The sequence below is a fragment of the Lissotriton helveticus genome, chromosome 9 (genome assembly GCF_964261635.1).
Source record: "Lissotriton helveticus chromosome 9, aLisHel1.1, whole genome shotgun sequence".
NCBI lineage: Eukaryota > Metazoa > Chordata > Amphibia > Caudata > Salamandridae > Lissotriton > Lissotriton helveticus.
In genome coordinates, this window is record NC_136070.1 from 873595745 (window position 1) to 873621837 (window position 26093).

The following is a 26093-nucleotide window of genomic DNA, read 5'->3' on the forward strand; positions in this document are numbered from 1 at the left end:
AGAGGGTTCAGGACAGGGCTAAAAGAAGTTGGGAGACTGATAACTGGCGTTCTTTGGCTGAATCCTCCGGACAGAAGGATAGTTGACTTTTCAGATATCTTCTTTCTAAGGGCTCATCTAAGCAGATCAGTGAAGATGATTATTACATACAACCGCATGTCGGGGAAGAATATTTTAAAAAGCTTTATATTGGTGTGGCTCCTGACGCAGAGAAGGTAAAAGTATCAGTAGCAGGGGAAGGTATTTTAATGTGAACACTGGAATATGCCGAAGGTTTCTCCTTAAAGGAAGTTATAATAGCAATTAACTTACTACAGACTGGGAAAGCTCCTGGCCTAGATAGATTTCAAGGAGATCTGTACAAAGCAGAGCCTAACATCGAAGGAGATAAAGGGGAACCCTCAAATTACAGACCAATAAGTCTTATGGATGTCTCCCAAAATGTTTTCTGCAAAGTCATTCTGCTACGTCTCCAGAATTGGATAGAGGAGAACACCATTATCTAACACTTGCAGGCAGGCTTTAGGCCATCTACGAGTACTCTAGATCAAGTGTTCAGATTCCTGTTGCTCATTTGGAAGGAAGTGAAGATCCAGAAGGGTCACTTATACATCGTATTTGTTGATCTCAAAACGGCTTTCGATTCCATTGATCGCACCAAGTTCAGGGCCACATTCAGAACTTTAGGACTCCCAGGTGACTTACTTCACCTATTGGTCCGTTTACATCAGGATAACTACACCAAAGTTAGTTGTAAGTCAGATGGTAGCCTTTCTAACAGAATAGTAATCTCCAAGGGTGTAAGCCAGAGTTGCCCTTCTTGCTATTCGCAGACGACACATTGCTCATCTCCAAGGCTCCGATGGGCATTAAGAATACTCTAAATAAGTTTGCTGGATCATGCACAGATAGGGGCCTTGAGATTGACTGCTCTAAAACAAAATACATGGCTTTTACACTTATAAATCCGCCAAGGGTAAACTGATGTTGGGTACCCAACATTTAGAACAGATCAAGGCTTTCGACTACCTGGGAGTCAGAAAATAATGATAATCTAGTATGGACATCTCAAATTCAGAAGAGTGAGCTGGGTCTGCAACACGCGGACTGCGCAATAGCAAAGAGGGCAAAACGCTCAACCTTTCGTCCAATCTCTCCCATAATTGAAATACATAGGGCCAAAAGCCTAGATGCTGCCCTTTATTGGTCCCAACTGTGGGGGCTGGAATTTGTGACACTGCTAGAGGTAGCGGAAAACAAATTCCTAAGGGCAATCCTCAATCTCCCTATTAATACACCAATATTGCCACTAGGCATTGACCTGGGGCTTAAGTCCATTACACAGTTTGCTGTTCGCAAAGTCTTAATGTTTTGGGTCAGAATTTGGACTAATAATACCAAGATCCCTGTAAAAGAAGCGGTGGTGGAATCACTAACCCTTCAAAGACAGATAGGTCAATTGACCTGGTTCAATAGGGTCAGGGAGTGGCTTTTTACATTGGGCCTGGATGCGATGTGCGAGGGCTCACAGTCTATAACAAAAAAAATGGCCCCCTTGTTAAAAAAGAGATATTGGGATTTTGTAGATTTCTCCTGTACTGACACTGCAGCATGAGGCACTTTAATTCTGCAATTTGTTAATGTTAAAAGTAGTTTTAATATGTATATGGATGACATCGAACACCCTCAGGCACGAGCACTTTATATACAGTTTAGGACAGGAACTCTTCCACTAAATGCATGGAAAAATAGTGGGGCAAATGTTACTATATATCCCTTGTACCCGTCCTGTCATTCTGCTCTAGAGACAATAGAACATTTCTACTTTTTGGTGTCCCATGTATGCAAGCTCAAGGAAATCATGGATTATTCCAGGCTGCCGACTGTTTTTTTTCCTACGTCCCCTTGAAGCTTTACGCATATTCAGGTCAGATACAACAAAATCGCTTGTCTTTGAAATAACTTGATACCTGTTATATACTTGGTGGCAGAGATCGAAAGTTATATCATAATGAGTTTGGGGCTAGACTAGCTTTACTATATGTGTCCCTAAATTGGTATCTTCATTTTTTACACTTGCAAAATTGTAACCTGTCTTAAGTCTACCTGACAGCTGCGCCACGCTATGTTCTATATCATTCTTTTAAAGAACCTGTTTTTTAATGTTTTTATGCAATAATGTGTACATCAGATTTTATGCTGTTTGTGATCATGTTCTTGGTCGATCAATAAATAAAAAAAAATAGAAATTAATTAACAAAGAGAACCTAAAGTGTGATGCATTAGGATGATTTCCACTCCAAATCACTTTCTGAGCTGTATTTCTCTGATTATTTGAATTTGCTTTCTGTCCATAGGATTGGCATTCACTAACAACAATGAACGGTGGAAACAGATGCGTCGTTTTTCACTTACTACCTTTAGGAATTTTGGAGTGGGGAAGAGAAGCATTGAGCAACGAGTCCAAGAAGAAGCCAAGTGCATGTTGGATGAGATCAGGAACAAAAAAGGTATAAATTATTTGGTTGCAGGGGTATACCTCACTATAATGCATGTGTTATGATGGATAACAAGACAATCGCATCCATTGTATTGTCCTATCAGTTTGCAAAGTTAAGTACAAGCAAGTAGAATTGGTTAATTGGATAATTAATGCAATAGAGAGTCATACAACTACAGTTGCTTCCAGTGAACCATCTAACAATTAAAATATTGAAACGTGTTGACAAAGATACCTGACTTACCTAATGGCATAATTTACTTACTTTTATGAAAAGCACCAACATAATAAATCCCAGCTGTGCACTCTGCCACAGGTCTGTGTTACCAGCAAATAGTTAGTTAACAACCTTTGTGTGCTTTTGTACTAATGACTCATGGGCCTAAGAGAAGATTTGCAAAAAACTGGCATTCACTGATCATGTCACACCACCAGCATTGTCTAAATAAGAAGCACTTCAAGTCTTTCAGTCAGCTAATTAGGCCATAATATTGGAAATAGATATAATCCCACTGCACAGAATGCACAACATTTCACTCCATGGTGGAAGTTGGGAACCACAAACATTCAATGGTCTTCCTTGTTGAACATTGGAAAATGAAGATAGAGACTATGTATATCCCCTGATTGTAATTAGCTAGTCAAAAGACAGGGCAGCATGGGATTAACGGTAGTTACATGGGGTGATGTAGAGGAAAGTGGCATGGGGTGGCATAGAGTAGAGTGGTGTAGGGTAGAGTAGAGTGGCATGGAGTAAAGTGGTGTACAGTAGAGTAGTGTAGAATAGAGTGACATAGATTGGAGTGGCATAGATTGGAGTGGTGTAGAGTGGTGTCGAGTAAAGAGGCATAGGATGGAGTGGCGTGAAGTAGAATAGGGGTGGGCACAGTTCACCGGGTTGCACTACGTGGAATTACTCAAAGTTGCATTAAAACTCAGCAGAATTCCGCTGAGTCCTGCTCTACCCTATTTTGAGATAGCATTTGGGGCACTTGTATAAGTAATTGTATCTCTTTTCGAACATGTGCCTTACCCCACCCTGCCCCCACACCTCCTGAGCAGGGCTCTCCTCTTCCCGACGTCTGAAGCATCCTGAGTCGTCCTGGATTGTCACGGAGGCCAGGGAGCATGGCCGGGAGTGCGGGCCGAGAGTAGGCTGCATGATCAGGTCGGAAGAAAGTAGTCCCCCATAGTAGGTCAGCTCTGGCAGCTGGAAGTTCCTTGCAGCGTAATTACGTGGCACGTACCAGTTTAGAAAATATCCTGGTGTTGCCACTGCACACATTCTGCATGCTCTGTCCCCTTTCTGAGTAGCACAGATGTCTGAATCAGGCTGGGGGAAGTGAGAGGATCCTCCCTCCTCTCTTTCCCCAGCTAGTGCACTCGGGTCCTAATGCCATTTGTGGAATGACTGGAAGCAGGTGTTGCACGTGATGTCACTCAGCCTACTTTCAGAGCGCTGCAGCAGGTTCCTAGTACACCAAACTGAACTACCTTCAAAGCTGCAGTGAAGGGTGGGAGACCCTGATAATGTTGTAGATATATACCCTGATAATGTTTTAGAAATATGAGCAAGGCAAGCCACATGCTGAAAGTAGGCAAACTTCACCAATCCACCTGTTAAAATAATAACACTACAATAGCAGCTTGGTTTAATAGTGCAGGCTGTTCGAGCTCTATGACTTCTTGCCAGTGTAAGCAATGGGTTGCTGTTATTACACAGCTCAATTCTACAATGTTCATCATCCTAATAGCATGAAAGGCAGGGGCAGTCCTGCTCGTAATTGAAAGTTATGTGTAAGACTGGTACTGATCTTTAACATAGGTGCATTAAACTGGTACCTCGCAATTCTCTTGGGAAGGACATTGTTGAGGAGAACAAAGAAGTAGAGTGGCATAGATTGGGGTCTAATAGACTGGAGTGGCGTGGAGTACAGTGGTGTAGAGTAGAGTGCTGTAGAGTACAGTGCCTTAGAATAAAGTGCATGGAGTGCTGCAGAACAGAGTAACATGTAATTGTGTGGAGTGGCATGCAGTAGAGTGGCATAGAGTAGAATAGTGAAGCATAGAGTAGTTTGGATTGATGTAGATCCAAGTGGCTTGGATTGGTGTATAGTGGAGTGCAATAGAGTAGAATGGTGTAGAGTAGATTGGCAGAGAACAGCGCAGAGAAGAGTGGTGTAGAGTAGAGGGAAGTGGCAGAGAGTAGACTGACAAAGAATAGAGTGACATAAAATAGAGTGGCATAGAGTTGACTGAGTAGAGTGGCATGGTGTAGAGTAGAGTGGAGTTCTGTAGAGTAGAGTGGTGAAGAGTGGAGTGTAAGTGACACAGAATGGCGTAAAGTAGAGTGGCATAGAGGGGTCTGGAATGAGGTAGAGTGGCATAGAGTCGAGTGGAGTGGCATAGAGTGGTGTAGAGTTGAATAGCATTGTGTGGAGTGTAATAGCATGGGTGGCATATAGAAGCATGGTGCAAAGTAGCGACACATAGAGTGGAATGGCATAGAGTGGAATAGAGAAGCATCAAGTAGAATGGAGTGTGTGGAGTAGAGTGGAAAAGAGGGGAGTGGCGTAGAATAGAGTTATATAGAATGAAGTGCCATAGAGTGGGGTTGAGTGGAATATAGTAGCATAAAGCAGAAGGGAGTGGTTGAGAGTGGAGTGGCATAGAGTAGACTGACATAGATTGGCATAGAGTGGAATCGAGTACAGTGGCGTAGAGTGGAGTGGCGTAGAGTGGAAAGACATAAAGTAGAATGGCATAGAGTAGAATAGCATAGTGTGAAGTGAACTGACATAGAGTAGAGTAGGGTAGTGGTGTAGAGTGCCATTGAGTGGCACTGTGTGGAGTGGAGTGGTGTGGAGTAGACTATAGTGGCATAGAATAGAGTGACATAGAGTAGAGTGGAGTGGCATAGAGTAGATTTCTGTAGAGCACAGTAGAATGGCATTGTGTGGAGTGGAGTGGCATGATGTATGACGTTACAACACATACTTTTACAACGCCTACCTTTACAATGCATTTTTTACAACGCAACATCCATTACAACGCATGCATTTACAACGCATGCATTTACAACGAATTTTTTAAAACTACCTTTACAACGCATTCCATTACATCACATACTACCTTTACAACGCATACCATTACAACGCATAACATTACATTGCATATAAGGTAAGTATTGGATAGTGTAGGGGTAAAAATTACTATTCTAACTCCAGGGGGTGCAACAGTAGGGTAAGTGTTGGATAGTGTAGGGGTAAAAATTACTATTCTAACTCCAGGGGGTGCAACAGTAGGGTAGGTTTTGGATAGTGTAAGGGTACTATGTGTTGTAATGGTATGCGTTGTAATGGTATGCGTTGTAATGACTGCGTTGTAATGACATGCGTTGTAGTGGTGTGCGTTGTAGTGTCATGCGTTGTAATGGTGGCGTTGTAAATGCATGCGTTATAATGGATGTTGCGTTGTAAAAGTTTCGTTGTAATGGTAGTGCGTTATAAAAGTTGCGTTGTAAAGGTTGTTCACCGGAGTAGCATACCGTAGAGTGAAGTGGTATAAAGTAGAGCGACATAGTAGGGTAGGGTAGCATAGAGTGGTTTGTAGTGACGCAGAGTGGAGTAGTGTAGAGTAGAGTGTTCTAGAGTGGCATAGTGTAGAACTGTGTGGAGTAGATAGGAGTGTTATCGAGTAGAGTGGGGACAAGTAGAGTGGCATAGAGTGGTGTAGGGTGGAGTAGAGTGGAGAAGAGTGGTGTGGCATGGAGTAGAGTGGAGTAGTAAAGATTGGCATAGAGTTGGGTGGCATGGAGTGGTAAAGGGTGGAGTGGAGGAGAGTGGCATATAGTGGCAAAAACTAGAGTGGCATAGAATGGTGTGGAATGGTATGGAGTTGAGAGGCATAGAATAACGTGTCGTAGAGTGGAGTGGCGTGCTGTGGAGGGAAGTAGAGTAGAGGGGCATAGAGCAGAGTGCCATAGAGTGGTGTAGATTTGAATGCAGTGGCATGGAGTAGAGTGGTATAGAGTGAAGTGGCATTAAGTGGTGAAGAGTGGAGTGGCGTAGAGTGGAATGGAGAGGCATAAAGTACAGTGCTATATAGTGGAGTGGTGTAGAGTGGCATAAAGTGGATTGGAGTAGAACAGCATAGCACAAGGGAGATTTGGGAGGCATAGAGTGGACACATGTAGAGTGGCGTCGATTAGAGTGGCATAGAGTGGAGTGGCATAGAGTGGAGTGACGTAGATTAGAGTGGCATAGAGTAGAATGGCATAGAATGGAGTGGGGTGGAGTGGCATAACGTGGAGTGGTGTACAGTGGCATACAGTAGAGTGATTTAGAGTGGCGTGTCAAAGTGTGGTATAGAGTAGCATTGTGTGGAGTGGCATAGATTAGGGTGTAGTGGTATAGAGTAGAGCAGCATAGAAAAGGTTGGAGCAGCATAGAGTAGGATGGCATAGAATTGAGTGGCATAGAGAAGAATGGCATGGAGTAGAATAGAGAGGAGTGGCATAGAGTGCAGTGGCTTAAATTGGAATGATGTAGAATGGTGTAAAATGCCATAGAGTAAAGTGCTTTAGTGTTCGGTAAAGTGGCATTGTGTGGAGTCCTGTAGAGTACATTGGAGTGGCATGCAGTGCAGTGGCATAGAGTAGTGTGGCGTGGAGTGGAGTTGAGTGGCTTAGAGTGGAGTGGGGTAGAGTAGAGTTGAGTGGTATATCGGAGAGTAGCATGGATTAAAGTAAGGTAGGGTAGAGTAGAGTGATGTCAATTGGAATGGTATAAAGTGGTGTGTCGTATATTGGCTTGAATTTGAGTAGCATAAAGTAGAGTGGCGCAGAGTAGGGTGGTTGTGGGTGTAAGTAACTAAAGCATCAATTCCGACAGATACGATGAACGTAACATAAAAAAGAAGCCATAAACCTGCCTAATCAGTAGGAACACACATTGCACATCCAGTTATAATACCAAAATACTTTTATTACAAAACAATATTCCTGTGCGAAAAGAATAGGAATAACAAAAACGAGAAAGAACCCAGGTACTTGGTCTATGCTCCATGGAGGAGATAATAAAAGAAAGGGAGGGAAGCCTACAACAACTAAGCAATTAAACAATTGCAAATTAGAGTGGCAGCAAAACAACTAATGGTATGCTGTAGGTGGATTGTAGGCCCACTGAATTGTTAACAGTATGTCTTTTGAGGACAAGAAAGACCTACAGCATTTCCTGCATGGGTGTCTCCGTTATGGCCATAAGATTTTTGTCATCCTATAAACTGTCTGTAGATCCAAAAGCATCATTTTAAAAAACTCTTCTTTTAATTGTTAACATTGAAAAAGGTTATTAAATATGTTTTATTTTGATATATTTTTAACATGTAATTATATTTTAAATAATGTTATTTAAACTAACAAAATCTCCTATGGGTTTTTATTTTAAGTTCCTACTTGTATTATTTTCTAATGGGAGAGTGTTGAAAAATCAGTGCTTAACAATGTGTGGAGCTGGTACTATTTCTTTTTTGAAGTAGGAGCTTACTCTTGTAAATTTGACTCCACCTCTGTTTCAGAGGGTGGGGACATGTAAGTCTACACTTTTGAGTAACCTTACACTCACATTTTGTGAATAGCCAAAAGTAGTAAGGTTGCACAAAAGTGTAACAGTAAATTATGTCTATATATAACTCACAAGTGTAAGTTTCCTTTGTGAATAGTAGGAGTGGGCAATAAATTCTTCTTCACTGGTGGAGTTAGAAGAGTTTTGCCCACTCAGCGTTATGCTTGTGACATGGAGTTCCAGCAAAACTCCTTCAACCGCTGCTTGATGGAGTTTTTTGTTGTACGCATTTCGACAATGTTAAGACAGAAGAATTGGCATTCCCTTCTGTGATTTTGGGGTGCTAGGATTGCACCCAGCAAGATGTTCTCAATGCGGGTTGTTCGCGATGAGAAAGCTTTGGCTCGAGTAGAAAATTTTGCTGAAGTTTTATGTAACTCTGTGGAAATTCGTGGAGTAAAACTTCATGAGTTTTGCCCACCCCTAGTGAACAGTCATCTCTGCATCTGATTTACAAAGGTAAAGTTACACAGTTGTGTACGTTTACCGTTGTTTGGTATACACAAAGGGATTAACTAGTAGTATCTTTACGAGAGCAGACTCTAGGCACATAAAAAGATAGAACAGTCCTATATTTTTGTGTGCAGAGACTTCATCCTCGTAAAGTTACTATTAGTAAGCCCCTTTGTGAATACCAAACAAACATAAATTTACAGAAAAGTGTACGTTTAGCTTTGTGAATCAGGACTCCAGTAACTAACCTGGACATGGTGATAGCCCTCTGCTTTCTCTAGCTGAAGATTTGCTTAAATCTAATGAAGGATCTTATTTCAGCCATCTCAAAAAGAACTGAAATCATGGTGCAATCCCTATGTTTCCAGCCATCAAAGGGTTCTGAGATCACGGCTGGGTTGAAGGACAGATTATGGTGGATAGGCATATGAGGGGATGGGAGGATGGTATGGTGGTAGCATATGCATATGTTGTCCCAGATTGTAAGAGTGGCATTCATCGGCTGTTCAAGTATACATTAATGGGTTTGTCCCTTTTGGGGAACCAATCCAGGTCCCACAGAGATCTACCAGCTAGTGATCCCTCCATATGTGGCCACAACATGTCTTTAGCTTGGACAGAACAGTCTACAAGGATTCATGGTTGACATGCTCTGTAATAAAAAAGGAGTTCTGAGAGTCCCAAGCCACTCCTATTGTTTGGTCTCCTCAAGAATTTGTGAGAAATATAGGGGGTGACCCTTCAACCATAGGCAGCAAAGTACTATTTTTATTGTCATCAAACATTTTTTGATTTAGGAGTATGAAGAGGGCCATGAACACATATATGAACCTAAGGAAAATGTTTTTCTTGATCATGTTGATCCTGCCTTTCCATGAGAGGAAAAGATGGAACCATTGTCTAAGGATTTTGCGAGTATCTTAGAGTAAGTGGGTAATATTTGTTTTTATAGAGGCAAGCATTATTGGGTGTAAAATTGATTCTCAAATATTTAATATGCTGGCAGGCTCTTCAAAATGGAAAAGATGTTTTCTAATCATCCATCACTGCCTGGAGAAAGGGAAGGATCAGGACCTCAGATTTGGTTATGTTTATATTAAAGCTGCTCTTTTTCTCAGAGCTTGAGTTGTAGCATCAGTTGTGGGAGGGAGGTTGCAGGGCAAGAAAGGGTTAAGAGGACATACTCAGTGAAGAGGAACATTTTATGGGTATCTGGGCCAAATAGCCCTGAGATGACTAGGTCTTCACTGATTCTGACCACAAGGGGCACTATAGTAAAAGGGAAAAGTAATTGGTACAAAAGGCATCACTGTCAGGTTACTTTGGAGAGCTGAATAGACCAAAAGCAGAGAGATCTATATTTAAAGCACAGATTTAGGCAGGTAGTAGCTAATGAGGGCCATAGACAGAAGTCGGGACTGACCCTGCACCCAGCAACACTAAGATTTGTATTTCCTTCCTGGTAATTTGTTAAGCAGCTTGATAATACAGCTCAGAGAGGCACTGTGGAATTGTTTTCTGTAAGGGACACAAGAAAAACTGCAAATGTGAGTAGAGTCACCGCTAGGAACCTTAACCTTACAGTTTATGGAGAGGCTAGGAGTCTCCCGAACCCACATGGTGGTGCCATGCATAAATGTGCAATCCAATGTATTCTACTAAGCACTACCAGATGTGTGGGAGAGCAGAAGAAGGCTGAACCTGTAGCTAACAACTGAGAAGAGCACTAAAAAACTGAATCTGCACACTTTATTGTGTCAAAGATAAAGAAGTTGAATCCAAATGTCATAGGCTGACCTCTTGTTCAAGCTACAGGGCACAGCAAGCTACAAGAAGAATACTGCAACTTTGCAGCTGATCAGTTCCAACTATAACTGCCTGGATCCTGCTGGTGCCTTCTGCTGGGATGAGTCTTGACCCCTAAGTGGCTTTTCTGAGGTCCTGAAACCATGGTTTGTGTAAAAGTATTCTCATCCTAGCATCTCCTGAAACCTGGGACTTAAAAACTTTTTGGCTCCAAAAGCCTACCGAGCTGACCTATTAAAGATGCTCTGCTACTGGGCTGAAAATCCTGGTTGCATTTGTGTGAGCTTTTCTGCAGCACAAATCTTATTCAGCGGGACTTTTCGGAAAAGATATCTGGCTTTGTTGAGCCTTCATTGGCTACAACCTGCAGCCTTGCCCAGCTTGAAAAATCTGAGCTCCATAAAAAGAAGTGACTAACACCCAGATTCATGAAGGTGCCATTCTGCGATTAGCAATTTGCGAGAAATAGCGATTCGCATTTTGAAATTCACAGAATGGCATTCATGTAGAAATGCGATGGAAAAGAGCGAATCGCAATCGGTCACAATTGCCGATTGCGATTTTGCCACAATCGCTTAAATTTTGCAGAATCGGCATTTTTCCATGTAGAAATTGCGATCTCGCAATTAGCGAAATCGCATTTTGCAATCTCGCTAACTGCGAGATCGCAAAAACGGGAAGTCGCATTTCGAGCCCACTGATGACATCACAAGCAGGAAGTAGGCTTTCCCCACCCACAAACAGAACACAGAGCCAGAGAGTGGAAGCAGGATTCTGAAGAGCTCCAAACCTTTGACCGTGCAGCACCCCAGCAGGGCACAAATCCTCAACATGTCCCAGTATGCAGCAGGGAGCAGTGGGCAGGAGAGGAAGAGAAAACTCAAGTTCTCAGATCTTGAACTCGAGTATTTGATTGAGGGGGTCACCAAGGACCATGCACGCCTCTTCGGCAAAGACTCCCGGAGGGTGCCAGAGGCAGACAAGTGCAGGATCTGGCAGCGCATCCACGCTAAAGTAAATTCGGTCGGGGTGACCCAGCGGTCAATTGATGACCTCAAAAAGCGCTGGTACGACCTGAGAGGTCGTTCTAAGGAGCGTATTGCCGAGAGGCTTGGGAAGCGACTGGCCACCGGTGGAGGGGAACCTGTAGCCACACCAAACACTCCATTGGAGGACCTCATAGAGTACACCATCGCACCAGAAGCCTGCGTGGGGGTAATCCAGCTAGACTCATCCCGACCCAGCCAACAATCAGAAGGTAAGTGCCATGCAACTGCGACCCTGTCCCCCAACAATGCCCATGACTCCTGAGCTAGCAATATGACATCCCCAACAATGCAGGCCATGCACACCTGAAATGCCCCATTGCATTGTGGTAGTTGTAGTAAAATCATATATCCCCTGTTAGCTGAACACAGCCAGACCTGTCAAATCAAAGTAATTCCAAAAGCCAGTCAGGGTAAGCAAGCCTGCATGCATGTATCAACATCGCTTGTGCAAGATACATAACAATAATCATGCACCCTTTTACATTACAGGTGCTGTTGAGCAACCCAGCAGAGATAGCGAGGCCCTGCACATCGCCGAGACCCAGGAGGACACTGAGGGTGAGGGCCAGTCCAACCAACGACCCGGTCCATCACAGCCACCTGCAGTGCTTCCACCACCACCACCCCGTGTGGACAGGGCCACCCCTGCAGCCACAGGTGTCCAGCCAACACCCCAACAGACACCCACAGCAGTGGTACAGGCCCCACCACCAGCGCCTAGGAGGCAGACGAGGCGCACAGCTGGAGCAAGAACACACACCAGCGCACTGAGGTGCCAGCAGCGCCAGGCCTCATCAGGCACGGGCAGGGAACTCCTACTTCCTGATCCAGGCCTGGCCATTGAACGCCGCATGCTGGCGGTGCACCGTACCCAGGCGCGTCACCTGGCAGCAATTCACACAGCTGCAGGCGACTGGCCAAAATATTGCCCAGATGACCGCTGCTGTCAAAGAGAACAGCCAGCTGCTGGTAGCCCAGCAGGACATGACCCGCCGGCGCCACCGCCAACTACTGGCTCGCCTGTCGGCCTACACCAGGTCGAACCACATTGTTGGCACGCAGGTCACTTGCCATGCAGGGCCAGATGGTACAGTGTTGCCAGGATGTGGCCAGGTCACTAGATCTGCTATCAGCAGCAGTGCTCGGCAGCCAGCCCACTGCCCATGGAGAACCAGGGGGGCCTGACGATGTGAGCGAGGTAGCGTCGACAAACAGCAGCGCATCCTTGCCGCCTGTGCCTGTACGTCGCCGCAGCAGCAGGCCGACAGCATCAACTCGGGCCAACACCGTCCCTCAGGACCCAGATAGACGACTTGGTGCGTCTTGTCGCAACCGATAGTGAAAACTTAGACACTCTCGGGGAGGCCATGCAGGACACCCCTGCAAGCCCTCTACCCCAGCATGGGGAGGTATGAAGAAATACTCTCTTCATGTGACACCAAAATAACAAGAGGCCAATTTATTGTGAATTAACAATAAAGATTTATGGTCTGACTTGAATCAAACTCATGTCATTATTACATTTCTCATGCATGAGTGCAGTGTTTTGTGAGGGGAATGGGTGCACTAGAAACAGTTAATAGTGATGTGGTTGCGGCGCCTGTGTCCTTCAGCAGGATTTTCTCTGCGTGCATGACGCACATGTGGAGGTGGGCGGTTGTCCCCTTCCGACTCACTGCCAGAAATCTCCACTGGTATCCTGCGCTTGGTAGCAATGTTGTGGAGTATTGCACACACGGCCACGATGCGGCAGCAGACCTCAGGTGTGTATTTGATGGCCCCACCAGTCTTGTGCAGTATGCGGAAACGGCTCTTCAATAGGCCAAATGTCCTCTCAATGCAATTTCTTGTGCGTATGTGTGCAGCATTGTAACGCCGTTGCTGTGATGTGGCAGGGTTGAGGTATGGGGTGAGGAGGTACTCACGTAGACTGTACGCGCTGTCACCTGAAGGTAAGAAGCACAGGGTGAGTGCCTGTTCTGCGCAGATACATGATCACAGTGTGCTATTTGGGGGCATGTGTACTTACCTAGTAGGTGTCCTTTGCCAAAGTCTCCCCTGGCCAGTCGTGTGTGCATGCCGCTGTGCCGGAAGATGAAGTCATGTGTGCTCCCCAGATATTGTGCCACTATGTCTGTGATGATAGTCTTGGCGTTGCACACCATCTGGATATTGAGGGAGTGGTAGGACTTGCGGTTGCGGTACATGTATTCCGTTTGTGCTGGTGGGCAGATGTGGATGTGGGTACAGTCAATGCATCCAATTACATGTGGGAATTGTGCAATGTTGTAGATTTTCAGCTTGGTGTCATTCAATTCCTGTTGGGTGGTGGGAAATAAGTTGTAGTGGTGTAGCCGGGTCAGCATTGCATCCAGGAAAATCCTTAGGCAGCGGGACATGGTGGGCTGGGATATCCCCCCTGCAACAGCGACTATCCCCTGGAAGCTTCCGGAGGCCAGTAGGTGCAGGCTGCACAATACCTGCACATGGGTGGGCACGACATTGGTCCGCCTTGTTGGGTGCTGCATCAGGGGGTCTAGGTCCTGGATCAGCTTGATGATCATTGCCCCATTCAGGCGGTACTTAGAGTAAATTTGCTCATCAGTTTGGCCCAGAAGGGTGACCCGCTCGCGGAATATTCGCTCCTGGATCCTGCGTCTGTTCTGTGCTGCTCGCTGTAGCCTTCGCCGCCTGACCACCATGTAGAGTCCTGGCATTGTGAGAGTCGTCATGCTCCAGCTGCGTCCCCTTATGTGTGTTTGGTCAGAGCTGCACCTGTTGGTAGTTTGGTAAACTTTTTTTTTTTTTGTTTGTTTTCCTTAAAGGTTACCACCTGGTTTGGGTTCTCCTTAAATAGCGCCTCGCAAATTGCGATTTTTGGCATTTTCGCTTTTTGCGATATTTCTTGAATAGCGATAGCGATTAATTTGCGATTTCGCTAATTTTTTCGCAGAATCCATGGTATCTCGCATATTCCCATTCGCTAATGGGCTTCTTCCAGGATCCTGCGAATTTATTTGCGAACTCGCAATTTTTCTTTAGCGAATTTGCAATTATAGTATTTTCACTATCAAGAATTCCTTTTCTTTAAATTGCGCTCCCATTTGCGAATTCGGAGCCATTGCGAGCGCAATTTGGCTTCATGAATCTATCTGCAAGTCTGAGCATAGAAATCTTCACTGGGCAAAGGCTCTAAACGTATGTAGCCAAGGAGGGACCATCTCACGGCATGAAATTGAAATATCTTCCATTCATAGCTTTCCCGTCAAAAGTCAACAGTTTCATAGGGACCTCGTCCAAAGGCTATCAAACGTTATGGATGGCTCCTTGGCAATAGCCTGCTGCCTTGACCCGCTGAGGATTTTTGGCTTTCATTTCAGAGACTAAGGGGCAAATGCATGAAAATTACATCTTGTCATTACCAAATAGCGATTTTTAAGAAATTGCTATTTGGTAATCGCAAATTCCAGTGCATCCAAACAGGCTGCAAATAGCGTTTATCTAATTGTGATTCCTTAAGAATCACAAACGCTTTAGGGAATCGCTATTTGTTATTGCGACTCCATTCTTTCCTATGGGCCTCAAGGCCCATAGGTGGTAATGGTCTTGCATTGCCTAAATTTGCGATGACCTAATTGGTAATCGCAAATTGGGTAATGCACAGGCAAGGGTGCCTGGGGGACAAAGGCCCCCTGAGTCTCCCCTAACAAAAAACAGGTGCACATGTAAGGCGCACACATGCATTAAGGGCATGTGTGCACCACATGGTACTTTGACAACTGGAGTTTTGGGCATTTTTTCAAATATGCACATAGTAGCATCAACTTGAAGTTGATGTTAAATAGCGTTTCCTAAATGCACAGTTCGCATTTAGAAAAGGCTTTGTGCATACGCATTAGGGAAATGCAAATTGCGATTTCCTATTTGTATTCTCAATTTAGGTAATCACAAAAAATTTCGATTACCCAAATTGTGAATCTCAAAAACTTTCCTGCATTAGAAAAGGCCATTTTGCCATTGCAAACTGACGATTTTTGCCAATTGCGCTGTCTGCAATCACAAAATACCTTGATGCATGTGCCCCTTAGGGCCTGAATGTAATGTTGGATGGTTGGCCCACCGACAGCCCAGCGGTCGTGTTTCAACCACCAACAGCACTTCAGCCCGCCTGGTGTATTTTGATTCTAGCAGTTGGACCCTGATCTGTTGGATACAAGACTGCCGGCTCCGCCAGAATCACTGATCCCGACGGGGCAAAAATTTGGAGCAGTGTCCCTAAATGCAGCAGTGCTAATGCGGTCACCACCGTCGAGGTTACGACATCCCTTTCCAACAGCCTTTTCATGGTGGGAAGTCCTCCATGAAAATTTTATTTAAAAGAGATTTGGGGGGCCCAAGCAAGGCCCCTTTCCATCATAGAGCACTAGAAATGTGGCACTGGGGCATATGTAATGTCCCCACTGACCTCTGTGCACCATGTGCCATTCATGACATGGTACATTGCAGAGGGTGCATAGACATGCGGGAAGTGTTGCACGGTAGAGGTATGTACTGTGCCTATTTTCCATGGCCACCACATACCACGGTACTAATGCCTTTGCCAACGCTAGCCTGCTGGTTGATTCAGAATGCCACTATGGCAGCCATGGGCCGGACCATCCGGCATCAGAATAATGCCCTAAGTCCAAAGGTGAAGCGCCAGACTAAGTCAAAGCTGGTTTCTGTGTCCAACCTGTGCTCCATCTCAGTTTGCCTCAAAATGCACTTAAGTATATTGCGACCAGTTGATTGCAGTTGCTACGTAACTCTTTTTTGTGCAATTTTTAACCAAAAACTTTAAAAAAAAGAAATAATGCCTCTTGTTTCCCTAATTGGATTTTTGTCATTTTTATATCACTTTATTTAATAAAATGTATTCTTTTTTCCAAATTCGTTTGGGATTTGTCTTCTGTTGTTTTTTGATTAAATTACTGTGTTGGTGCTGAATAAATACTTTATACATTGCCTCTGAGTTAAGCCTGTGCCATAGATATCAAGTATATTTAGTGACTCTTGTGGTTCATTCTGAAAAAGATTGTGATTAATACTTGAGGTGGGTATGTCATGTCAAATGTCATTGTTTAGTTCATAAAAACCACAGCAAAAAGATTATTTCATGTTATATTATCAGTACCTCACAAATTGAGAACAACTTTAACTGAGGAATGTGATTCATTATACTAGTGAACTCATTTATAAAACCATACAATGCATGTCAGTCACCCAAGGATAAGAAAGACTGATTATGATAAAAACATTTAAAATACTAGTGCGTCCAATTTTGAAAAAGCACCGCTTGTAGAATCAATCCAATCAAGAAATTACCACCTGTGGCGGATTATTAAAAGTAAATAAATAAATAAATAAATAAATAAATAATCAGCCACAGGTGGTGATTTCGGGATAGCAGAGGCGGCGTGTTTCTGAAATAGAGGAACGCCGTGGTGTTGGTTTATCCAGACTAACACATTTGGTGACTACCATGAAAATACTCGTCTTTTGGAAATCTTGAATAATATCTACCTACATCACTATTATCTTGGACTCGTAACTTAAGATTGCTGATCCAATATAAGGTATCGGTCTTTAGTTAGCTTGGTCTATACATATACTGAACTAGACGAAGGAGAACTTCAGGAAATAGATATACGACTCCTAACATAGAGTCTGCCGTGGGAAGTGAGACATAAAGGACTTTTCCCCCTTTTTCTTGTTGAACAATACGACGCATGAGACCGTTTTCTCCGCCCTGAAGAAGTTCTATCTTAGAACGAAACGCGTTGGCTGGCTTTTGTCCAATATGGAACATTAAACAAGCATTGAAATATATATCAAGACTCAGCGGTAGTGCCAGTTGCTTATCAGTTTTTTACAAGCCCTATGGACATGTGTTTCCGGATTTCATTATCCAATAGTCAGTTATGAGTTTTTGAAGAAGTTTGATGATGTGGGAGTTGGTGTATCAACTTTGAAGCTGAGCTCCTAGGATTTCTACGAATTTCCAACACCTTGATAGGGATATTGCATCAGGGTAGGAGAAACATATTGCAGAGGTCTCCAGGAACATACGCGCCCCCTTCAACAATAAAGATGGTTTCAGTAAGGCCCTCCTTGTAGCATCTAGAGTTGGACAGCAGCACACAAGGTGTAGTGAGGATTCCTGTTCAAAGTTACATGGCCTGCATGTCCCATTGTTACCCAGATCAGCCTATGATGGTTTGAAATCTGCTACCGGTAACCTCAGCAGGCGCATGTACATGATGTCTTTGCGCACTCTGCGAAGTAAGACTGAGGTCTGCTGACCAAGTAGGAGGAGTTTCAGATGAGTAAAATCTCTGATGATTTTAGAGAGGCAAAATCAAGCTGGAATGACGCCAAGTGTACTTGTCTATTGATTACCTTATTCCTGGCCAGGTAAGAGATGGAGTCAAGAGATTATACTGGAGCTTCGATTTGCAGTGGAGTAGTGTGAAATGCAGGATGGTTCCTGGAGAGGCAAGATTGCGTGTAGTTGACTGCTGTAAGCCTGCCATCTTCCCCGAATAGATCGAGGCTGCGACCAGCCATTAGTCTGACTTTTGCCTCAGAGGGCGGACGCAGTAAGCAGGGTGGCGTATGCACTACTGTTGCACTGCTAATTGTATGGCGGCTCATGGCATCGTGCTCCAGCCATAGGATAGTGAAAGACACTCTCTGCAAGTGGTGCCAACAGGTGCATGGAAAGGTTATGGGGGTGAGGGGCAGTAAAACGATGAAGTTTTGAGCTGCAGGCTCCATAGGAGGTGGGCCCGCACCCTCGATGACTGCCGATTTGAGTGGAGCTAATGGGAGCTCCATAGAGACAAAGCAGCGTGCTGGCATGGGCAGAGGAAAGAGAGAGCCTGGTAGTGAGAAACCAGCAGGGAAACCAGGAGGGCAACAGAAGGAGGATCCAGCACAGCACACGCTCATGGCCATGTTTGCCAATCTATCAGCGGCAGAAACCACAAGTAAGAACCAAACACTCACTCAAGTAGCCACCCCACCTGGGGCAGAGGAAAGTTTGTACTGAGGGGGGTAGGGGTGAATGAACTGGGAGATGTCCCTTCAAAAAATTGTTCCCCTCCAGAAATATAGCCCCTCGGTACAGCAAATCTAGAGGATGGGGAATAGGAAGGAGAAATAGGGGACCAAACACTGCTGGATGCAGAGGGGGCTAAGGAATTAACCACGAGGGATAAAACCCAAAGCAAGAAAAATCCAGATGAACTACACGAAAGCCGTGCAAGAGATGACCTCCTAAATGTGGTACGGCAGCAGAGAGGGGAATTTTCTCCAGATGGAATAGGGGATCGTTTTTTCTTCTTAACTGATGAGTCAGACCCCTCTGGGAAGGAAGACACGTCTACAAGAAGTGAGGGTTTCTTGGAGTCGGATAGTTCCTCCCCGGAGACCAGTTGCAAGCAGCCCAGAGGAAGAAGAGCATTGGGGGAAGCAAAAAAAAGAAAGACAATAAGAAAAGGCATGTGGGTAAGAAGTTGAATTGGGATTATTCAGATACGCAACCTGTACAGCAGACAGAAGGGCTAAGTGAAGCAGTAGAGATGGATTCTCAAGAGAAAGAACCATTGTTAGCCACAATATTCAGATCTATTCAGCAAATGCAAGATGATGTGGGGGCAGATGGGCGCAGAGCTAGAGTGACAAATAAAAAAGTACAAGCCGGGATTCGAAAGATAACTAAAAAATGTGGGGACATCATGGAAAGATTGACCGCGGCTCAGACGCGAATGGAGACTCTTGAGGTAGAAATTGAGACAGTGAAGGAGCAGAACACCGGGCTGGGGGTTGCTCTGTTGGATGTCATGCTCAAGCTTGAAGAACAGGAAAATAGGCAGCATAGAAACAACCCGTGCTTCTTGGGGGCACCGGAGGGGGGGGGGAAGGCAGCAACGCGATATTATACATTTTTACCTTGCTGAACACCTTCCCTGAGCAAGTGAAGCTGAACTGGGATTGCGAGATACCACACACACAATGGGTGCCCCTAATCATGAAGAAACAGCCCCAAGATCGCCCAAGAGCTTTTTTGGTATTTTTTTTTATTTCCTGTTGTGACAGCTGGTGTATGACCAAGCTTAACCTAACTCTCCAAAAACGCATGATGGGGTCTCTTTCTTTGCTAAGCCGGACTTTGCCCACGCAACTGTAGAACGGCATTGTAGGTTAAGACAGCTAATGACTCCATTCCAGGAAGCAGGGGCAGAGTTTTTTTTTTTTAATCTGTCCAAACTGAAAGTTAAATAGAAAGGAATTTCTATCATATTTGTTTCAGAGATTCTAGTGCAGGGTTACTTGAATGAAACAGTAAAGCTGGAAAAAGGGGGGACCTTGGAGACTTGAGGGGTAATAATCTCTGAGGCTAATCTGGAAAGTACTGCTGAATTATCGTTATTGACATTGTTTTGGGATATCACGGGGAGACGTTGGGGCAGTTAATTAGATGCACATCACTCAGGCTATGCCTGATTGCCTAGGAATTTGAGGGGGTGGGCAGAGGGGGTAATGGGAGGCAGTGGGGTACAGGGGTGGGGAGGGGTGGGACATAGACCGATAGGCTTGGAGTGGGTTGAGGTTATGGGAAGTTACACTGGGGTGGTGTAATAGTTAATGTTGAAACAAATGATTCCTCAATGTGGGGTAAGGCTAAACAAAAACTTAATAATGAGTAAGTTAAGGATCACATTGATCAATATCTGTGGTCTAAACAATGTTAAAAAGAGGCAAATAGTATCTCAAGGGCGCAGATTGCTACAAGCCGATATAGTGTCCCTTTGAGAAACCCACCTAGAAGGGAGCTAAAAATATCTCTTGAAATACTTGGTATATAGTATAATATGAGCAACAACGCAAGGCGCGCGTACTCGGGGGGTAGCAATTTTGGCCTTTAACAAAGCTATCCCCTTTTCTTCAGTTAAAGCTGACACATCTGGGCATTGGATTATCGTTAGCTATGGTGCTCCTGGGTCTCCTAAGTTTACTTTATGCTCCCTTTATGTTACCAATGTTGATGATCCAATCCTATTGGGTTGGTTGTTGAATGAATTGTCACATTGGCAATTGCCGATAGTGGTGTGCGGCGATTTTAACATTAACTTTGATAGTGGTTGGGAGCAGGGGGAACCATATACAGGCAAGAAACCTAAAGTTTATCAAGCTTTATGTGACATGTGTCAAGAGCATGGACTGTGTGATGTCTCGGAGGAAGTAAGGTCAAAGGATCAAGGATTTACATACTACTTAGCGCCTCACCAGAAGTATGCAAGACTGGATTATTTCTTTGTCTTGCACACAATCAGGCAGAGAAGCACAATTGAAATGGCCCCCAGATACCTCTCAGACCATAATACGCTATTAATTGAGGTCCAGGGAGGGAGTGATCAGGTAAAATCCTTTTCTTCATGGACATTCGAAAGAGCATTACTGGTGGATGGAGGCTATGTGAAGTACTTGAAGAAATGGATTCCGGAGTTTCTGGGCAGAAACCTTGGCTCTTGCTCCCTTGGCACAGTCCGGGATACACTAAAAGCAGGGATATGGGGGAATAAATGCAACATGAAATAAGGAAGAATAAAGCTGAAAAGATGGAACTTCTCTCTTTACAAAGCAATTAAGCACAGGCTGAAGGTGGCTTACTAATGGCTATACAAAAGAAGGAAAATATAGAAGATGCCTGTCTAGGGGCTGCAATAAACAAAGCAGCAATAAGGGAAAAACTCCTGAAAAAAGCTGGCGACGAAGCAACAGGGCACCGTGAGGAGATGTACGAGTGCAGCAAAAGGATTTGTCATCTTCTTGCAGTTAGGACAAGGCAGGAAGTTACCCAGAATGAAATCAAGGCAATGAGAGATCCGCTGGTAGGCTTGAGGTGAGATTTAAATGAGATCCGTACCACTTTCTGCAACTTTTATCCATCTTTGTATACGGAAGGTCAGGGGGGGGTAGGCAGAGGGAATAACTGATAGGAAAGTATCTGGAACAACCTGCCAAGGTGCTATTAACAAGAGAACAGAGGGATCAGCTAGATCAACTACTAATGAGGAATGAGTTTGCTACTGCCATGGATAGCTTACCGAGAGGGAAAGCGACGGGACCAGATCTGATTCCCACTTAGTTTTACAAAGTCTTTAAAGAACAACTGAAAGATATTATGAGGACCTTGTTTTTACAATTTATGGAGGGGATGAGACTACCAGTGTCATGGGCTATGGCAAAGATTATTATCTTTCCCAAAAAAACAAGCCTTGTGAGGAGTTAGGGTCTTATCGGCCTATAACCCTTATCAATGGGGATGTGAAAATGTATTCCAAAACTCTAGCCTCCCGCTTGTCACTAGTAATACATTAAATTGTGTCCCAGAGCCAACATTGTTTTATTCCGGTGAGAGGTACCATAGAACACATTAGGAAGATCATCACAATGTTTGACATAAGGCAAGTGGCAGGATACCCTATGGCCACAATTTATTTAGATACCGAGAAGGCTTTTGATAGTGTCTCCTGGCAGTTTCTGTGGGCCTCTTTGCAATGGCAAGAGATTGAGGAACAGTTTATCTGTGCAGTGAAAGCTCTGAATAAAGATCCTAAGACTAGAGTTTGGGTCAATGGGGGACATACCGAAGCATTTAAAATAACAAGAGGAACACGTCATGGGAGCCCCTGCTCCCCATTATTGTTCGCTATTCATAGACCCTTTTTTATATATTTAGAGTACTCAGCAGATATACCTCCACTATTTGAAACAGAGTATGCAGAGAAGGTGTTGGTGTATGCTGACGATGTCACATTAGTCACATCACATTCCGAAACGGCAATGAAAGCATTTGAAAAGAAGACCCAAAGATTCGGCCTAGTGTCTGGCTTTGCCCTGAATAGGGATCAAACACAAATAGTATGTATGTATGTATGTATTTATTTATTTCTTAAGCGCGGCTGCCACCCAAAGGGTATCCTGGCGCTGAGACTGCATCTGTGCTACAGGCAGGACTACCATTACATTTTTCTTGGGAACAAGAACGTTTTAAGGTCCTTTTTAAAAGAGATAAAATCCTGTCTGCTCCTCAGCGCCAGCGGGAGGGTGTTCCAAAAGGTAGCGGCCGTGAAACCAAATGCCCGGCCCCCCATCCTCACTCTATTGATCCTCGGGACCGTCGCTAAAAACGCAGAGGAGGATCTTAAGGATCTGGAGGCGCAGTACCAGGAAAAAAGATTTTGAATCGGAGTCGGCCCCTGTCCATGCAGGGCCTTAAAAACAAGACATGCTGCCTTGAACAAGATTCTCTGCTGGACAGGTAGCCAGTGAAGATCAGCCAATGCTCCAGTGGAGGAGGCAGAGCGAGGACGCGATAGGGCCAGCTTAGCTGCCATATTTTGTATCCTCTGAAGTTTTAGGATTAGGATTTTAGGGGCCCCCAGAAGTAGTGCGTTGCAATAGTCTAAACGACTAAGGATAGAGCTGCGCACTACTTCTGTCCTTGCCTCTTTGGGAAGAAGCGGTAAAATCTTGCGTAGGGCACGAAGTAGGCCCATACAAGTCGCTATGGTTCTGTTCACCGAAGCATCAAGCTGCAGATTGAATTCGAACAGAACTCCCAGATTAAGGGCCGACTCAGCGGCCTCTACCGTACCAGGAATAGATGTAGGCCAAAAACCGTCCGGAAGCGGACGCGGGGTACGGTCTAGGGAACAATGAACAACTTCCATTTTTGAGCTGTTAAATTGGAGCGAGTTAGCACGCAGCCACTCGGCTGTAGCCGACATACAGCGATGGAAAGTATCTTTCGACACTGCCTTGGCGCCCTCAAATGAAAAAATCAATTGGGTGTCATCGGCATAATTGATGACCGATATGCCGAATGACTTTATCAGAGCAACCAAAGGTTGAAGATACAAATTGAACAGAATCGGGCTGATCGCCGATCCCTGAGGGACGCCCTGATCCACATAGTGAGTGGCAGATTGATAAGGTGGTAATGCCACTGCCTGCTGTCTGTCGCTAAGGTAGGATGTTATCCAGCTCAAAGCCAGGCCAGTTACTCCTATCGCCTGTAGACGGCTCAGCAATACTGCATTGTCCACCGTGTCGAACGCGGCCGACATGTCAAGCAGCACTAAGAATGCTGACTTGCCCATGTCGACTCGCGCCCGTAGATCATCGAACACGGTGACCAATGCAGTTTCCGTGCCGTGAGCCGGCCTAAAACCGAACTGTGATGTGTCCAGGCAGGAATTGTTTTCCAGAAAACTGGATAAAGTTCTTGTGACCCACTTCTCTACAACCTTTATTATAAAAGGTAAGAGCGAAATGGGCCTATAATTGGCTGGGCTTGAAGGGTCCAAGGAGGCCTTCTTCAGCAGTGGTCTGACAATTGCCATCTTCCAACTTTCTGGAACCACTGCTGTACTTAATGACTGACAACAGATGGTGTGGAGCGGCGGAAACAGCTCATTTTGGAATGCCTTCCAGATCTTATGAGGCATAGGATCAAGTGGTGATCCTGAGGACACACCATTTGCCAGGAGGCAGAATTCTTCCAAAGAGGGGCACGGGAAGCAGGACAACTGAACCGCCGTGATGGGTGGTTCTATCGGGAGGAGCAAGGAGGATGTTAACTGAGCAGAACTCTGGAGTCCACTCAGGATTTTCCTCATTTTCTCCTCAAACGCATCAGCCACAGAATCGCACAGGTCCTGAGAAACGGGGATGGTCGAGGCAGCACAAAGCGGATGGGCTAGGTTGTTAACCAGCTATAGTATAGTAGCTAATGAATTTGCTCCAAGTATGGGAAAAGGGTTGTTAAAAAGACCACATATTTGGGGGTGGTGATAACTGCTGAAGTCAATGAGATTGTTAAAGAAAACCTGGATCAGTGTGTCGGCTAAATGAAAAAGGCACTGAACAGAATGGATAACCTGCACCTCACATTGATTGATATAGTCTATATTATCAAGATGTTATGTTTTCCCAAGGTTTTATACTTTTTAAGGGCAATTCCCTTGATTTTTATGAATTCCTGGATTAAAAAATTGAAAAGCATCTTTGCACAGTTCATATGGGCGTACTCTAGATCCAGAAAAACGATTAAATATTTATTTTTGCCCAAAGAGCGTGGTGGCTTGGCCTTACCTACTCTTAAATTATATTGGTAGGCAGCTTCTGTTAAATATTATACAGCCCTTTTGAAGGCAAGCCTTGGGATGGAGATTTCCAGTGACAGCTACCATTATGTACTGGGGGACAGCCACGATGTAAGAGGATGCTTATGGCATCAGCTTAATTATGGATACTACAAAAGAGTATGCTTCAAGACTCTACATACGGGTTTTAGGGTACAGTCCTCTGTACGCCGTTCAACAGGGCTGGAGAAATTAAATTATTACACTCCCTTTGTACAGAATAGGGACCTCTCTAATATTCTTAATGATCATTACTTTGAAAAGTGGATAAAGGCCAGTATAACACAGGTCGGGTGCCTCTTTAATTCAGGTGGTGTAATGTCATTTGAGGAGGTGAAGGGGAGATATGATGTAACTAATAGAGAATTCTTTAAATATTTACAAGCTAGGTTCTTTCTGTTAAAAAAGGGAGGATGAAAAGAGAAATTTGAGAGCTGTGATTTGGTGGACAGATTAAGACAACCTGAAGTGCCAAGGATTATAATATGCAGTATACTAAATAAGTATATGAAAGACGATCTGGGCAAATGCTCTCCAAAGGTGCAAGAGACTCTGGGAATTTCAGATGGAGATTTTCAAGAGGCCTTTTGAAACAACCTTAGGGATTTTAATGCCTGCTAATCTTCAAGCACAGTTTTATTAAACATGCTTTGAACAGTATTATACCCCATATAGGATTGCCAAATGGGGGGGGGGAGTGTTTTTCCCACGGTGCGCGTTATACATGGCAGATTTATTCCATATGTTTGCCACCTGCATCGAGCTTATACTGCTGATAAGAAAAATATAAGTATTCTTACAGAAGAAGTTGCTGTTGCACGTGAAAGTTACCCCTCAAGTAATTATGCTTGGTATAAATTACCTTAGTATAGATTATGGTGGGGCCCTTGTCTGTATAGCATTGGTGGTATATAGAATCTGCATAGCGTCAGCATGGCTGGACGCTAACCCACCAATAATTTATCAATGGTTAGGTTGCCTATTGAAAACATATAGCCTTGCGAAAGCTATCTATAACAACAAAATGAAAGGAGTTAAAATATGGCAGCTTATTTCTAATTGGAGAGACCAAGTGGATGGGTAAGCCATATAGTCTTTACAAGGTAGGGGATGAACATCTTTTATAATCAAGTGCAATTTGCTTAAGGAAAGTGGTTGTGGTAGAATGCACAGCAAGGTAGCTGTACCCGGTAAGGAGATCATTGATAAATTGGCCCAGCATATGGGAAGCGTTTGGTATGCTATAGTTCTTTTTAATTTATTTTTTATTTTAATGTCACAAACAACAAATGAGAAAACAACCAAACATACATAACACAAGCAATAGTAGAACCAACAAGAGCATCACAAGTTGAACAATCATTAAAAAAAGAAAATTTCACGTATCTTGAATAAGATAGTCAAACAA

General features: G+C 44.2%; 1 protein-coding gene across 1 annotated transcript in view; it reads left to right on the forward strand.

Moving 5' to 3' along the window:
* The window catches only part of LOC144781939 (cytochrome P450 2G1-like), a 729499-nt gene that overhangs the window by 210734 nt on the left and 492672 nt on the right, over nt 1-26093 (forward strand). Inside the window, exon 4 of the mRNA XM_078661027.1 lies at nt 2358-2510. Coding sequence (XP_078517153.1) covers nt 2358-2510 — 153 coding nt within the window. The remainder of the gene's footprint in view (nt 1-2357; nt 2511-26093) is intronic.